This window comes from Notolepis coatsorum (genome assembly GCF_963971535.1).
Source record: "Notolepis coatsorum genome assembly, chromosome: 3".
In the NCBI taxonomy this organism is placed as follows: domain Eukaryota; kingdom Metazoa; phylum Chordata; class Actinopteri; order Aulopiformes; family Paralepididae; genus Notolepis; species Notolepis coatsorum.
The window spans coordinates 41,673,394-41,691,724 of record NC_140167.1 but is presented as its reverse complement, the minus strand read 5'-3'; the positions used below and the strand labels follow the sequence as shown (position 1 = coordinate 41,691,724).

Below are 18,331 nucleotides of genomic sequence, written 5' to 3'. Positions count from 1 at the left end.
ATGCGCGGATGAACGGAGGGGGGGGTCGTTTATAATTCCGTGATCGTCGTTAAATGCTTTATAGATCAGAGCAGTTTGTATGGATAATAAACAAACAGGCTGAAAGTAACGTCAGCCTCCTCTTACCGTTGGGCGATGAGACTGGAGCAAAAAGATCCCAGTTATTTGATGGGGATCGAGTCGCTCCATTTCCGGTTTGTATAATACTAATACACACCCAAATCATGTTGATTATTAAGTTATGGCAGCGATCCATATCCACGGTGTGTGGCTAGAGTCCCGCGACGATATGCGAGTGGCCGAACGCATTTAGGAGACGCACCGATATCCAACCGGCCATTTCGGGTTTGGCAACTCGCCGATCATCCACCAGGGGGCAGTATTGAAGCGTTGCAGAGTTGTGCCGGCTCACACAGCATCAGACCAGGCTCCGTGAGGGAAATATGAATACCATGGCGAAAATATGATCTCAATAACGTCGTACGCCGTGGATTGGCAGAATTCGCATGAACTTGAAACACGTCGTACAACGTGATTGGCGGGGAAAGTGTTAACATTGCAAGTGAGGGTAACCTCAATGTATTTAAGAATAAATAAAGGTAATGAATTGAATCCATGGAGGTGCCAATTCATTATGAAGGCTCCATTTTGGCAAATTCATTGACCAAGTTGAGTAAGGGAACAGTACACCATCATACTAATTAATCTATAAAATAACTTTTAGTACCATGCCAACCAATGAATTGCACAAAAACTATTTAACTTTATCAACATCTAGCTGCAATTGATCTCAACAAAGTTGAACCCCAAGGAAAAAAGTAATCTTGATGGATTCCTAAGGTTTCATAAAAGGCCTTTATGACAGTAAATCTAAAGAGGAAGACCAACCAAATTGATAATTAAAAGGGTATTTCTATGGCCTACGAATGTTCAGTCAATAACTCCCTCCCAAAGCCAGAAAACCTTTTTTTCCCCACGTCACTAATATTTCTGGACTGTTTTAAGACTATAGGAACATGCATGGATATTGAAATTGGGTGTAGTTCCATTTAGTGCTATTGAGGAGTCACGTATGCATGGTACTTATTTCCCTCTGCGTTGATAGCAAAATAATGGAACACAAAGTATATAAGTATTCATTAAACTGCAATAAATTACAGCAAGAGAAAAGACAAAATGGCACTTGGTTTATAAAATGTTTTTATTCATGTTACATAGCTGATACATAGGGCATCAAACAGTTCCACAAGGCTTTTGGGGACTACAATTGATGATTACCAAAACACAATAGTGGTCCAAATCTCTAATGACAATTACTGGATTAAACAAACACCCTCTTTTAAGATGTGTACAAACCTGCATTGAAAAGTACTAAATTGACCGATCCCAAGCACTGCCTACCTTGGCAACACCTGGACAACCACCTTAAGCTTGTCCTGCATTCCATTCGGTCACATTTTGACAAACTCAGAACACCAAGCCATTTGAAAACGTTCTTTCTATGAAAAGTAGCCTACTTGGATTATCTGCAGTGGATGGTGTTTAAAAGATGTACCTGGACAGTGGACATTGGACACATGAAAAAGCGAGGGAGGGTGCCGTGTTTAACCTTTCCCTAAACCAAAAACGAAATTTGCTCAAATGTCAGCATTGGACTTATGCGGAAGATCGATCTAGTATGGGAAGACATCAACATCAAATGAAAACAAACATGATCTAGTGTAACAGTAGTGTTTGTTTGTCTCTACATTTCTCATCTATCGTCATGTTCATATGCGATGTGTGGACCTCAGGAAGAGTAGCTGATGTTCTGCATCAGCTAATGGGTCTGCTCAAAGTTCGGTGGCTGTAATTTAATTTACAGTCGCATTAATAGTTGCTGTATAGATTGTCTCTAGTTAGACTAAAACAGTAGGCAATGTGGAGCTGAACCACCAATAACAAACCTATTGGCATTAGTTAGCTACTTAGGCTAACGAGTAACGACCGCTAAACTACTTGTGCGTGGCACATCATATTGGCTATCACTCTAAAACCGATGCTCAGCAAAGGCCAACGGTAGCATTAACCTCATAATGCTATTTAACAACTTTCTACTACTTTCTTTACCACTACCCCTTGCTAGTCCTATGAAGTAGTGTTAGCAATCGTAGTGAATGCAGGGGAACAGCAAAGGCGCTTAGCAATGGTTGTTAAGGTATGATTGGATGGTCAAGAAAATAAGGTGGCGCTTGGGATCAGTCAAATTGGACACGGTGCGTTACTAGCATTGGTTCCTATTCCAGTGTAATATTCAAAACAACATGCATGACGGAATTAGCTTCTTCCCATTAAAATGTCCCTATATTTGGTCTTACAAAGGCCCACCACATTTTTTTTTATTATTATTTTTTAAAAGAGACATGCTTCAGTGAGAGATTAGCATTATAACCAGGACAGAAAGTGAAGATTTAACCAATTGGCACCACCTGGCTGTATCATAACAGTTGGTGCCAGGTAGCACAATGACACTCCCTGCAGTATGGAACTGAACTATGTTTCAAGTTGGACTTCAGCAGCTGTAACCGTACCACATAACTGTATAGAGACAAACTAAAAAGGGACTGAGGAGCATCTTAAATCTAACTAACATTTTCAACCCTATCAACAAAAAAATATATATCTTAAAAGTCTAGTTGAAAAAGCATTTAAACAGCATCTAGCTTCCGTATTGTGATTATTTCCTAATTTGAACGTTGAGAACATCAGGGTCAATAATTGCATCTCCAGAGGGAAAAAGTCATGATCTTATTGGTTGAAATTGGTATGTATTTTGTATATATTTTTGGCATATATTGTTAAGTAGGTGCACAATATGACCGGGGAAGTGATCTAAAATGCTTACATCTTTTTTTCCATTTCAGCTCGACTTTTAAACTTTCCTAACTGGATGGGACTTAGGTTTCCTTCAACAATAGGCAAAAAAACGTTGGCCCTCAAAATTTGAACTATAATTTCAGTACAAAGTAAAGCCATTAATACTTTTCTACAGCAGAGCACACATGGAAGGCCAGGACATTGACTGTAGTCACATGGCAGCCATTTAGCTTGAGTTATGTCAGGCTCGGGTTGGGATTTCTTTCCACCCTGATCCAACAGGGTACCCAACCTGAGCATGACATAAGAGTAAAATGGCCATCGTGTGAATATGGTCAATACACAAAAAGGAATGGAGGGTTTATCTTTATATATATATATAAAAAAAAAAATCCAAAAGCTGCATTTTGAAAATACTAAAATGATCTTCCCCCCCCCCCATTTCCTTACACAACTATTTTTTTTTCTTCAGTAATGGGTTTCATCGCTAGAATATTTTAAAAGTGGAACAATAAGGAATGGAGGATGCGTGTATAAAAAAATAAAAATAAAAAAAAATAACAAGAAAATAATAATAATAATGTTCTTCCTTTTTCTTAATGTTTTTTTTGGAGGTGACCCGGACCCCCCCCCCCCCCCCCCCCCCATTTCCCAATGCTGAGTTTTAGTTGTTCTCGGTCTCGCCCTCACCCTCGCCTGCTTCTCCGCCCTCCTCTGCAGCGGTGTCGGATGTCCATAACTGAAAAAGACAAAACACAATATTGGATACTGGACCACTATCGCAGGCGTCATGTCATGCTTAGGGCTGGTTATGGAAATTTGAAAATGTTATGGTATGCAAACTACATCAATAGTTTCGATACATTAGTATCGAAAAATGCTAAAATAAGTATAGGTCCGGTAACGGTATCAAATCATATAAAAAAGTATCGATGCTGGCACCAGTATTGAAACATTTTAAACCGTACCCAGGCATGCTCTTTACCAGATTATACTCAAACATAAATCACAAGCATTTAATTAAGGAAAGGAGCTAAAGAACTCTTTATTTAGAGAAGTTTCTCCCCTGTGGTGATCATGCATGGTGTCATGAGGGTAGAAGTGAACTGACTGTCAGGTTATCTCTGAGGAGCTGCATGATGAGAGTGCTGTCTTTGTACGACTCCTCGTTCAGCTTGTCCAGCTCGGCGATGGCGTCATCAAATGCCTGTTAGCGGGTAGAGCACAAACATAAACACAACACTAGTTATTCTGACTGCACACACAAAAAGGCTTGGTTCACATGAATTTTTTCACATTCTTCTACAGCTTCTCTGTACTTCCTTGAAATCTGAGCTGCACAAGCGATGACACTAATGGGTTGAACCGCTCATGGTCCCGTATGTAGTAACTTGACACCTTTAGCTTCACCATACATAGAACGCTGAGTAGGTATTGACATGTCTTGAAAGAATATAAGCTGCCGACTTAGAATTACTGGTAAATATCAATGGGTGCTCGTTTCTCATTTGCATATTCATAGACCCTTGCATTCTTAATGAGGGTAAAGGTGTAGACATGCTGCCAAGCCATTTTCAGTAGTTTGTTGAACAATTTTGGTGGCAAAACCATTTATACAAATTGCTATTCACTGTAGAACATATTTACATACATAAATGTATATGTTTACTTGCAGGCCTGCCTGCAACAGTCTGTAACTGTTTTTGACTTAGCCTACTTATATTAGTTTAGGGCAGTATATAGTCTTTCAGGTGTTTCGCACATTGGTCTTTGTTTAGTCTTCATTTGGCATGCAATTTCATTTCTGTGGGCTGCTTTGTTGCCTCTGGTCCTGGTGGCCTTGCCGGTGTGAGGGATCGGTGGGTTCTATGTTTTTGCTTTCGGATTCTGTGGATGGGTGGCGGGTCGTGTGCTCCATGGCCTGTAGCCGTGCCGCGCGGGGGGGGGGGGGGGGGGGGTGATTCTGGATGTTCGGGTAGATGGACATGGTGGTGGTTGGATGGGGGGCCGTGTGGCGTTGTGGGTGGTCTGGGATGGCGCTGGGACCTTTGGGGTGCTGTGGGGGTTGTGGTGGGTTCTTCAAATTGCGATTTTTTTATTCGTTTGTCATGACAAACCAATTACATAATCCAACATATGTGTAAAGGCACAACATATTCCAGTTAACGGTATATTTTTTTAATGATTTGTTACGGCGTAGTCGTTCTATATGAATTGAAAATGGGGGACCCTGATGTAAACAAGACAAACGTCTTTCTCAGGTCTGCATCCCCTTAACAATTGTGTGTATTGAGCCGTACTGTATTGTACCCATTCTGCAATCTGTTAAATAAAGTTTTCATTCATTCATTCATTCATTCAGTCAATACTTCCATGCGTATAAATTGAGGAAGCGAGCGAGTCCGCGGCATGGCAGCGGCAGAGCGGTGGATAGGGGGGCGGGTCACGTGGGGGTCGCGGCCAATCAGAGGAACCAGGAAACCGAATTCCGTTGCGGAAAGGATACACGCGACCTGGCTAACCGTGAAAACCCTGGGGACAGACACGTCATCTACTAGATTCAGGAACATGTTAGATACAGTGATGGGAGAAAAGCGTTTGTGCTGACCGCTTTGGCCAGTTCGCAGGCTTTATCTGGAGAGTTGAGGATCTCGTAGAAGAAGACCGAGAAGTTGAGGGCCAGGCCGAGGCGGATGGGGTGTGTCGGGTCCATCTCTGCCTTGCTGATGTCAAACGCCTTCTGATACGCGCCCTGAGAGTTCTCGATAGTCCCTGAGGAGGACACAGAGTGAGGAAAACAAAAGAGACATTTTCATTCATCACCGTCCAGAGGGACATAGAAGTGGCCATACTATATCATAAGGACGGTTTAACATCACACCATTTCTATAAAAGGTTTAACCATACATATACACTGGAGGGGGAAAAACGAAATACATTTAAAAGCTGAATACATTTACAAATGACTAAATAAGAAAAAGCTGTATCTTAAAAGTGCTCTTATATCTGGATGATTTAATCTCTCTCTCCCTCTTTCACAGGCTGATTCCATCCAGCCTAGCAGACTACAGGAGAACAATGTAATGCTTATTAGCGCATTCATCTCCTTTAGCCGAGTGAGACAAAGTGGACAAATATGAAATTGACAATAGTAACAAGAGAACAGTCCAGGCAAAGGGACAAACCGATTTAGTCTGACGCACACTAAAGAAGTATTTCGCCCAATCGTGTGCGTAGGAGAGTTGGAGGCCCCTACAGTTGAAAGGGACACACCCCTTTATTCCTCCTATAGGATGGGGGCCCTGCGGTCGTGTGAGTGTGACGCACCAACCCATTTGACCCCCACCCAGAGTGAAGTGGGTGTGGATAAAAAAGAACCCTTGGCTGTGATAGATGTCTTCCTAATGAACCATTTCACTACCACACTACCAAAGGGTTAACCCTTTCACTGGGACAATACATGTTAACCTGTTCCCTGCCACACAACATCTAGGGTTAACCCTTTCACAAACACAATACATAAAGTTAACCCTTTCACTACCACACTACCAAAGGGTTAACCCTTTCACTGCTACAATACAGAAGGTTAACCCTTTCAAAACCACACTACATAGGGTTAACCCTTTCACAATCACACTACAGAAGGTTAACCCTTTCACTACAGACGGTTAACCGTCTAGTGTGGTAGTGAAAGGTTAACCTTCTGTAGTGTGGTAGTGAAAGGGTTAATCCACTCACAACACACTTGAGAGATTTGGGATGTTATGATATTAATCATCTCGTATGACCAAGTGATGCCAAAACAGGCTAGATCCTTTTACAAACCGCAAAAGGATGTCTGAACGAAGGCATTTCAGATAGGCTCCTGGGGACTTTGTCATTGTAAACTCACCTGTCTTGTTCTCTGCAGAGGCCACTTCAGCCAGGTATCTGTAGTAGTCCCCCTTCATCTTTAGGTAAAAGACTTTGCTCTCTGCATTTGTAGAGTTTTTAATTAAATGGTCGTCCAGCAGTTCCTGTGGAGAGAGCAGACCAGAATCAAATCATTAAGCTTAATTCATCTAATATTTCACGTAATGTTTGTTTGAGGGGCTTGTAGAACATAAGGGTTTTCAAACATTGAGTGAGACAATCTACCATGACAATGACTGAGTCAAGTCCAAAGTATTAAAAAAAGAAAGAAAGAAAACCGCAGTACACATTGGGTTTGGTCTTAAAACGTTGTATTCACAAAAAGAGAAACTAGCCCATGTTTAGTAAGTCACTCAGTCAGTGTACTGAATGGAACATAAAAAAAATAGTATGGTTTGGATGGAAAATATACAAAAACTCCAGCAGATCAAAGTACTTGTAAGGAAGCAGGCCCACGTGCGCACACACACAAAAGTCCAAACTAGGGATGAATCCGTTTTTTTTTTTTTTTTTTTTTCTTTTTTACTGCTCCATACTGATTTAAGACTTCCATTGGCAGATACTGGATACAAACCCCATCCATTACTTGTACTGTGCAGTAGACATAGATAATTACTTTGGGGTTGTTGGACACAAAAAAAACATCTCAACATCTTTCTAATCAAAGTCGCCTTGCTTTGATCCGACACTTTTACACCATCACTCTAAACATGGGATCTTTACATTGAGGATATTCTCTGATACACAGACAGCCTGGTTTTGCCTGGTATTAAAACAATATCTGCTAAGTACCAATACATCCCAAGCCAGTTTCCCACAGGTCAGTCACTGGTTTATTTGCAGTGGTCACCAGCAGCAGGTGGGGTTGGGGGTCTGATACCCATCAGAAATCAAAGCAAAGTGACTTGATTTGCTGCATTTCTGACACGTTAATTCTCTCTAATGGAGGAAAATCTATTATATCGGATTTTCGTCCAATGACTCCAAAATGACGGTCCAGTCCACGTCTATACTGTGCCTTAAAAGTAATGGATTAGAACGCCAATGGTATATGGGGGGAGGGGGGGTCACAAATACAGTCTGAAATGCCCAAGTAAAGTGTATGTGTGGGGAGACACTGCTGTTCCCCTCCGTCCACCAGAGAGCACTCCTGTCTGTCCCTTCTGGCTATTCTCACCTTCAGGAGGAATGAGTACAATTCCACTCCAAAGACACCGGTGGCAGTTTTAAAAGAGGAGTTGTTTTGCACTGCATCGACTCTTATCTCATTCCAAGCTGTCCACAATCAGGGCAGGCCTCCTGTGTGTTTTGCCCCAGATTTCCACACCAACTCTAACAACTGTTCCTCAGTCAGTGTATAGAAAAGTATGGGTGTAAACGATCTCAATACAGATTTGAATATTAAAATACGAAATGTACATTCAATACAAAATTTAAAACGGTTATTAACCATTCTCCTTCTCTGCCCTAGGTCTCTAACCCCCCCACCATCCAAACTGACATCTGCCGGCATCCTATCGGTGTAGAGTGGGAATGGTACACTCTGTACACACACAACATTTGTATTTCCCCTTCAAACTTGTCCTGCAGGGTCTTCTATTGACAAGGTAAAAGAGAATGGTAGAAGAGAAAGTAAGAAGATGGGAGTGTGTACCATCAGAGCCCCGCTGTGACGCTTGTGTTGCCTCCTCATACCATCAGATATCACTCAAGTACTGCAGCACTGAGAAGGGCCCATGCCAAGAGCATAATGCATCAGTATACCACAGCTCCATCTCTGGCAGGCAAGTTCAGGATTTGCTTCGTCTAGCATAGGCCTATACACAATGGAACTGCAAGACCACGCCGATGTTGTCTAGCACTGAATAGGGAGGGGAAGGGGTCAAATTGTCAAAAAGGCATATTTTATTCTGAAGAGGCATAATGAGTAACCAACCACTCTTGAATGGCATCATTAGCTTTGGATACATGAGAGCACACAACATATATGGACGGTTTCATCTCCACAACATAAACATTCTAAAAAACAGACCCATGTTTATTTCCTGTTGCAATGTTTGCGAATGCAATAAAAAAAAATACATTTGGGTCCAAACTGTTCCCTAGCAACAGTATTCCAGTAAAATAGTCCATAGCTGGACAAGGCATATAGGGGTAGGGAACGGATTCCGGTTCCAACTCGGTATCGGTTCTAAACTGTCCAGAAGTGACCGGAAGGAAACTGTGTTTTGAAACTCATGAAATTCTATGTTGTTTTGTTGATTCATAGGCACATTTTCTGCAACACATTTAGAGGCATTGGTGGATGAGGCCCACAAGAGTGACCTTGACAAGCTCAGTCCTGTCTAATAAGAGACCTGGCTAATCTGTTGTTAATGGTCAAGCTAACCCATTTAGAGAGCAGCTTACCCGTTTCCCTGGAGGATGAAGCTGCTTGCCAACACCTCCGATCTAAAACAAAACCCTGACCACCAGATAAGAGGCCAATGCTGTTCAAAGTGTGTAAAAAAGATATCTCCTTCCCTCGGGTAGAAACTTGATATCAAAATGAATGTAGGGGAACATGAAAAGGGAGGGATCTAGATGATTTTAACACAGACCGAGGCTTTATTTCCAAAGAGCCTGGTCCTGCCCGATCCCAGCCACTCCCTATCCCATTTACTGACGCAAAGATTAGCTCAGCCCAAACAAGCACATATCTCAAGTGCCAAGCATTCCTCTCATCGCAGGCACCGCACAACAGGCAAGCAAAGGAGCCGCCTCGTCGCTCACAATGCAGCCACGGCCATGCAGTGTTCCAACGTCAGCCTCTCTCACAAGAAGCCAGTCAAATAACACACCTAGCTGGCGAGTGGCTACATCTCCTATCAAGGACAGATAGAACTACCTGCCCCCAAATAACAATAAAGTAGTGTTCAATTTGTTTAATAGGGGAAGCTTGTATCCAACCTAAAATGGAAGGAATCTCTTGTCTGTCGGTTTTCTCGAGAACCGCTCATCCGATCGACTTCACACTTGTATTGCTGAGGAGGAGCCAGGAAAGTGCCGTTTGATTGGATGAGCTGCTCTCGAGAACAGTGCAAGCAGCAATAGTGGAGGGGGGCAAGAAACGGACACTGCACTCGTTTCTCTGAATGCACCGAAGCCGAGGCAGCCTGGTTGGATGTCCAATTTACACCAACAATGTGGGGCATCTCCATGACAACACAGACCAGTTTGACTTTGAAGAAATGTGCCTTTCCTTGCCAAGGATACATCCATCCACATGCACAATAAGACCATAAAGTGGTGTGGATTGACTTTTTAAAATTATATATATATATATAAAATAACCTCTTGGTGAAAAGAGACTGTACAAAAATAAATGTTTTGCACTGTCAAACTCAAACAAAAATATACATCTTATTTCACCCTTCCTTAGCATCAGCAATTTTCTATGGCTAAAAGTGTGTGTGTGTGTGTTAGGCCTGCACGATATGGACAAAATATTATTCCAAACACTTGTGTAGCAACACCATTTACCCCCCAGGGTAAATGCCACTTGTTAACGTTTTAAGTCTAGTTTTAGTGTGATAGTTAGTGAGAGTAAATTGTAAGTGAATATGGCCACTAGTGAGGTCATCAGGGACATTGAATCCTTGTGTAGTGTTAATTACAGCACCATGTGGTCTAATGCTGTAATTAACACAACACAAAGATTCAATGTCCCTGATGACGTCATCACTAGTGGCCATATACTCTTTATAACTAAATAAATGTGTGCATTGTTTTTTGGTGATGTACCCCTTCAAGTCTACATTAACTTTTAAATAAGTTTGTTAGAATATGTGCCATTGGACTTCGCACTGCCGACTAAGGTCCTGATAGTATACAGTACTACTGGGATTATGGGAAATGTGTCAACGAGATGCTTCATATAAACTTATATTTTTTTTTTAAAGCCCATATTGCAGCTTTTTCCATACATATTGCCTTGTTTCATATTCATATCAGCCCTGGTGTGTGTGTTCATTCAGGAACCATACTCTTTACTGGGCCCCCGAGTAAAACCAGAGCCTCCATCATGTCCTCAGTAGCAACCAATCATAAATCCCCCTTTGACTCCTGGCTGTAGGACCCTTGTGTTTAGTAGATGGACTGACTCTTCACCAGCTACACAGTTCAGGAAACGCCCGAGTTGAAAATATTTCAACTTGAGAAATTTGCCAGGCATGATGGAGCCAATACACATATATATATATATATATATATATATATATATATATATATATAAAAATAATAATTTGGTGAATGCTCTGTAGCCTAGATATTGAAAAGCTTACATTTAGAAAGTCTTGATTTTATAAAAATGTCAACAATGCCGCTGTTGAGACCAAACTCACTAGCATGTATTCACGGCAGTTTTGCTAGTCATCCAACCGATGCTGAATAAAGTGAGACAATATTTCTCTTTGCGTTGTATCTGAACGTACAGTTAGTCCATCAGAGCAGAGCGGGGGCAGGTTGAGGCATGACACAAGCCCTCTTCTACTAACACACCCTCAGTCAGCCAGAGGCATGCACACACCTCCCTCTCTCTGTCTGTCTCTCTCTCAAGCACTCCTCCTCTCAATAACGACATTAGACAGGAAGTTGGCAGACAATGACCAGCCCCCTACGGCTTTGTGTTGCATTTAGAAGGCCAGCAGCTCAGGGAAATCATCTCAATCTCGCCGCTAAGCTTCCCAGATCCCCCCTCTAATCCATTATCAAGACGGGTGAGGAATAATGGAAAGCACTATTCCCTGCTGCCGACATGGATTAAACAAGTGAAAACATATCACCCATATGGCAACATTAAAGTCATTGTACTCTAGTAGTACTAGTTACCTGAATGTGCATAAAGCAGTGGGAACAAATATCTTCCCCTACATGTTTCTATTGCAGCTACCAGAGACAGCCTCATCATTAGCCCCTTTTACACAGGCTGTCCAAGGCGGGAAGGCTGCAGTTATTCCGCCTCGCTGTTCTGTATAAAAAAAAAAGTACAAACACTAAATGTGGGACATGGTTGTTCCGACATTAAGCCGCTAGCAGTCGTCAGATTGGGACGGGATAGCCCGGCCGTCTGTGTAAAAAAAGGGACTGGTGTGACGTTCTGACCATGTGGATAATTCTGTGGGGGTTATAGGCCTTAATGTAGCTTGTAGATAATATCATAACCACAACTAAGTAGAGCTGCCCCATGCCATTATTCCAACACCACCAACATGCTGGAATATTGCTCCGTCCAGCTATAAATTGTCATGTGAAAGGTGAGAGAACAATGGCTGACCACATGATGAACTATTAATAGTAATAACAATAATAGGCTACTTTTACCTTAACACTGTATATAATAAACTGGCTGCCCTGGACACACAGAGCAGTGACTGAGCGAGCGGTAACTAATACATCAGCGTCACTGCATCATCTAATTTGAAAATCCAACACGGCATTTAACGACTTAAGATGGAGCCTACCTGCAATTAGTAGCCTACTACAGATGTATCCAAGGCCAACGCTTGTGGCCATCAGAACTGTATTCAGAACTTTATTGCAGATATTTGGACATATTCCATCTTTTCATTCGACTCCCTACAATTTCACATCCGATTGTGCACGTTTGAAAAGCCTAGAGAAAACTCCTCTTAACTCATTATAAATCATCATGCATGTGTCAAATTGATTATATTTCTCTCCGCTATTGCGACTCCTGCCCCAGTAGCCTGCGTGCGTGTGTGCCTTTGCAGACGACATATACAACTTTGTTTTCTATTTTTTAAGTACAAAAGGGGGGGGGGGGGTTCAAATAAACCTACAATTTATGAAGGAGTGGAGCAACAAACTTATTTCAGCACCGCAGACAGCATCGTAGTGCTCCATGTAGCTGCTGCTATGCTGGCCATAGTGCATTCTGCTTTTATTGTCCAAACAAAAGCTTCTGGTAATTTTCTAAAGATCCAGTTTATCACAGATATTTGGGGCTATGGAGGAAGACAATACGGCAGAGGCATTTAATGGTCATGTCATATAGGCAGGAGACCTGAGGCTGCTTGGTGCATTCGACACGAGTATCACCCTTTTCTCCACTGCTTCTCTGTTGCTATGACTTTCATGATGGTTGTTTAACAAATGTATCTGCGGTTTTAAGAGGCGGTGTTGTCTTAATGTCTTAAGTCGGATTCCTACTACCGCTGTGCCACACCTCGCTTCCCAACGCATCTCTGCTGCCGTGCTTTGATGTGAACGGCGTGGTTTCAGAACGTTTACAAATAAAGACGTCTTGGAATTCTTTTGCCAGTTGCATCCAGTCTCGTTGTGCATCTTGATCCGAATTGGCCTTCACGCGTCGCGTCGGATGGACTGGCCATCTAAAAATCGCACATGGTGGGGGCGGCATTTTGCCAGCGTCGTTTGGTTCAGCAAAAAAAAATTAAAACGGCATATTATAGAGTCTTCTTTACAGCAATATTGCAGGATCTGTTTTTTTTTTAAATGGCTATTGGTTTAAATTGATGGCTATGTAGTGTGGTGGTGGTGGGTCTCAGTTCAGGTGCACTGAGAAAACTGGGTTATAGCTAATTTATGAGTCTCACACATGGTAATTGTAATTGTACTCTTTCACATGACTTAACACATTACACTCCCATGTGCCAGATGAGACTGCATAGTTGTCAAATGGGAGCACACAATACACCCACTTCTAGCGATACAGGATGGTTCGTCTTTCCTCTCTTCTCTCCGCCCATTCAGACACACCTTGTTGGCAGCTGTAGTCATTGTGTGACCATCAGTTCACAGTCACACCCTCACATGGTTTCAAGTCAATTGCTCCCACTACGGATTCCCAAAAAAGGAAGGAACAGAGGAAGGACAATGTAATACTTCCTTCTCGTTCTCACCCTAGAGAGGCCACATTTATAGCATGGAGGAACTCTGGGGAAACTTGATTGATGCCATTTGAGGAAGGCCATTTAACTACACCACCTTTGGCTGCCAGATATAGTATGAAAAAGCCATAGTAGCGTGAAAATCAACCATTGTGAATATAAATCAGAACACTGCTTTATACAAACATGTTCAGAGTGAGACAAACGCACAACTCCTGCTTGTGTCATGCAAATGTGGTTTCCTCTCCAATCAAGCATAATTATGTGGTCTGGTCAGTGTGCTTGTGACTGATGGCAGAAAGCACGGCTCCTCATTGAGGAGAGGGGGGATTCCATTTATTTCACAATAAATGAAGACAAACAGCAGAGAGACACACGAGATTACAAAGGCAGGAGAGGGGTGAATAACTGATGTCTGCTAGCACTTCCCCACAAGCCCCGGGAACAAGAGGGGGGAGTAGCAATGAAACACACTGACCAAATTATGTGCATCACTGATTCCACAATGAATGTGGGGCAGTGATAAGAGAGGAGGACTAAACGATGACAACTTACAGTGGAATTATATAACCGCTCTCCACTCGGACACAATTATTTAAGAAAGTCAGGCCTGTATTAATGTAGTTATAATGTAACCCAGTAATGCCCTCTTATCATCAATTGATTTCAAGCCCCGTGAGCCCACGTCAGATCGAGACCACTTACCAATACTTCATTGCAGATGTCTCGGAGCTCAGATTCCACCTTCTCCCGGTACTCGGTGACCATCTGGTGCTTCTTCTGGTCGTCCGACTTGTCGCTCTTCTGTCCGATGCTGGAGATCACCCGCCACGCCGAGCGCCGCGCACCCACCACGTTCTTGTAGGCGACGGACAGCAGGTTCCTCTCCTCGTTCGACAGCTCGTCGCCCTTCTTCGTCACCTCCTTCATAGACGCCGCCATATCGTCGTAGCGCTCGGCTTGCTCCGCCAGCTTGGCCTTCTGGATGAGCTCCGTTCGATCCATAGTTTATATCTCTGTGTGGAGCTCAGGTTCACCGGAGAGGGAGACGCGACACGTCCGGGAATAGTGCGTCAGGGAGCGGATAGGAGGGAGGGACGAGACGCAGTGGAGCCGAGGATATTATTATTCCGCAGCGTTTAGACCTGCGGAGGAGAAGATGGGATGGGGATTAGATTAGGGTGCCATTGCATTGACATGAATACATTTGGCAGTTGTTCTTCTAGCTAGTTAACCCGTTAGTGGAATTAATGAGGGCATCGGAGAACCTGCAGCCTCCTGGCAACAGTGGAGGAGGGGGTACCGCAGTTTGTGACGCCAGTAAACCGCAGGAGCGATGCTAGCTCTACAGCCATGGAACAAATAGATTTACTCATAACTTAACATTATATTTGTTGCTAACGTTCATTCGACCACAATGTTGAATGACCAGCGTTACACTTGATGGCTAAAAAAAATGCTGAGGTTTCTTCTAGCTAGATAGCCGAGCGAAAAGCTACCCAGCGGCAGCTAGCGCGAGTCGGGCCACTCCTTTCAATAAGAATGTAGCGTTAAAACCAAGTGGCTCATGCAGATCAAGAAGCGTCCAAGACACAAAGGTTGACTCGTGTTAGGCCCATCATCACACGACGTGCAAATATCTCAAAGAAGAATAGAAAATATAATTATTCTGACCTACTGAGGTCCGAATTTGCTCCAGAAAATTTATCCGATTTAAGAGAGTCTGGTCAAAAAGCTAAAAGAACAGCAGCCACCGCCGTAAAATCCAACTCAACTCGGCGAGTGGGGCGTTTCAACTGTATTGTATTTCTCCAATCACACGTTGCTATTTTACTTGATTGACGGAGATTCTTTTGAGAAATGAACCAATGTTTGTTTTTCGCGGGGGGAAAGGCGGGTCTTGAGGGATAGTTTGACAGACTGGTAGGCTGCGGCGGGGCCACGGGGTTTCCTCCAATTAGAGCAAGGGAGAAGACGTCACCATTGCCATGGTGATGCTGCTCCAATAGCTCCCATTTTCACACATTGTAGGCGACAGCAGAGGTCAGAAGCGGGTGTGGCAGTCTTTTTAGTTAGACGTTTGGCTTATTTTGGACATCTCTTTATTCCCAAACTGGAATCTTTGTAGGAACGTGTATCAAATATGTATTGCAACATGCTTCCTTTTATGTCACACATTGGCTAAAAGGAATTCATTTAGTTCCTAGGCCTACCACGGCTCATTGCAACTTGCAGCAGTTCCATCTCATTCAGCTACCACCCCTCCCGCCCACACACGCACATCCTTCATGTAGCCTCCCTCTTCTCAACTGACTCCATTCTACACATTGCTTATTGCTTATATTCTGACCATATTTGGTCAGAGTATTGAGAGACTGGGGACATATATATTCTGAAGTAATAATGAATCTCAACGTATCTCAGAAAAAAAAGACACCGCTTTTTTCTCTCTTCTTTTATTGGGTTTCTAATTGCAAAAGTGCATTAGCTGCAGTTTGCAGCGTCATCAGCAACAATTCAAATCATTTTCTCAGTAGACTATCATGGCAGCAACCTTGCACAGCCATGTATGGTCAAATAAAAAACTTGGTAATTTCTCTGACTTTGAAGAACATGGGAAACAAAACAAATCTCACAGTTGCAAAACGAGATAGGCTGGTTGATGAAGTCTTCTGAGGCCTTGTGTTTTCCCCTCCAAACTGCACTCAGTCTGGTCAGTGATCTGAGTGATGGGCATTGGGCTACTAGTACGCTGTCACCTATATTTACTGGATGACTGTTGAAGGGGACAATGGCTTCTGTACATCAGGGCAAGGATCAGTTACTGTTCTGGAATGTTCCCCCTTGGAAGCCTGTAATTCTACCCAGAACCTTTTGGCCGTATGGACGAGTAGACAATGAAGGGCTCACACACACACACACACGCACGCACGCATGCACGCACGCACGCACGTCGCACGCACGCACGCACGCACACACACACGCACACACACACACACACACACACACACACACACACACACACACACACACACACACACACTGCACTGTGACGACACATAACCTATTGATTTTGTTTGATTTATTTTTATTTTGTTGCAAGGTTAGATGTCACTGTGATAGTAAACATGTTGTAAGCTGAGAAAAACTGCCTATTGCCATGTCATCACTCAGCCCCTTTAAAATCTCTTACTATGCTTATCTTACCTACTGCACACTTTAACCCTTGCCCTATCTTGACTGCTTTACCTTCGGATTACACAGGTAGGCCCTATAGGCAGACAAGCAGGGAGGGGGCTGTGTAACCCAACAGGCGTGGGCTTACATAACACAGAGGAGCTCTTGGGTGTTGTCTGTCTCCACTGAAACCCGCATTCCCCTGGCAACAGCTCTCCTTTCACAGATCAACATGACAGACGTACAGTATATAATCATTCTCACGCATCAATCACTTATCATTGCCATATTGCACTCATCATTGCCGAATTTTGAGAACTGAACGTTCCAATTTCCATTGTAACCCTAAATGCATTATTGACCATTCCTGACAAGCAGCAGTCTAGCTAATGAGAGCTACATTTGAACAATATTCACTGATAGGAAATTACAGTGATTTAGGAAATGCTGAAAGGTGTTTGTGTTCCATTTTCTGTGTTATATTATCTCTTTCTTCAGGCACATCCTTCTTATTGACTGCACGTAATGATGAGACCAACCGGCCTGACACACTCTGGGGACTTGCAGCCTATAAGGAGTCACAGGGGATCAGAGGGAAATTCAAGATATTTCAGAGTATGTAGGTCAGTAGTTCCCAAACTGGGGTCTGGGAAGTAATCAGGGGTTCCTGGGACTAAATCTCATCAGATAGGGGTCCATGGTAAACTATGGATCTATTTATGTATCCTTGACATGAAAAAGGTTGGGAACCCCTGGTTTGATATTGATTTCCACAAGGTAGTATTTACATTTTTTCTAAACGATTAGACCTGCATTGTAGCCATGCCATTGTTCTCTTGGTAGTTAACGTGTCATATGCAAATTCCTTGTACGTAGGACATACTTGACAATAAACCATATCCTGATTCTGACTGTGACACGGTACATGGTGATGTCAGATACCATCTTATGGTGCGTACAAGAGCATAGACGTTATTGCAGTAGGCAGTGTAGCTGAGGCAGGTCCTCAGACTACGGTTAGTATTGTACAAGGAAGTGAACAGAAGATGTTCACATTTCTGAACAAGATTTGATTTCATACATTGAAACACTGCAGGATATGGACTTCATGGGGTTGACTAAGGCTCAGTAAATTTGCTTTGCCTTTTTTTTTTTTTTTTTTTTTTTTACTGATCTGGTTAATTTAGTGTTGATTTCCAGTTTGGATTTCCATGTTCCTCCAGTGAAAAGTCGAGCCAACGTGGGTAGCAGAGATAAACATCAAGTCTTGATTCAGCAACCTAACTGTTGTAACAAAGATGACAATGGGCTCCCAGTATTCTGGTTCTTGCTTGATGGGTTTTGCACACAAAAGGCTCTCTTACACATTTCCCCAGTACCACATCAGGATACATTAAGGCCGTTACCATCACTCTTGGCAGGAAAGTATACGTAAAATTGGACTTTATGTTTGAAGCCGACCACACAGCAAGCCA

General features: G+C 42.9%; 1 protein-coding gene across 2 annotated transcripts; it reads right to left on the bottom strand.

Annotated features, from left to right (window-relative positions):
• Positions 1 to 1,183: 1,183 nt before the first annotated feature.
• Positions 1,184 to 15,500, bottom strand: LOC311225573 (14-3-3 protein beta/alpha-like). 2 transcript variants are annotated; one of them, XM_084310924.1, is made up of 6 exons: positions 15,354 to 15,500; positions 14,385 to 14,824; positions 6,749 to 6,872; positions 5,465 to 5,628; positions 3,968 to 4,063; positions 1,184 to 3,595 (listed from the first exon to the last, which is right to left on the bottom strand). In XM_084310924.1, the coding sequence occupies exons 2-6, from the start codon at positions 14,682 to 14,684 to the stop codon at positions 3,521 to 3,523; spliced, it is 759 nt and encodes a 252-aa protein (XP_084167050.1). In that variant the 5' UTR covers positions 14,685 to 14,824; positions 15,354 to 15,500; the 3' UTR covers positions 1,184 to 3,520. The 2 variants fall into 2 exon arrangements, with proteins under 2 accessions (XP_084167050.1, XP_084167051.1); XM_084310925.1 differs by having other exon boundaries at positions 15,358 to 15,467.
• Positions 15,501 to 18,331: the final 2,831 nt, after the last annotated feature.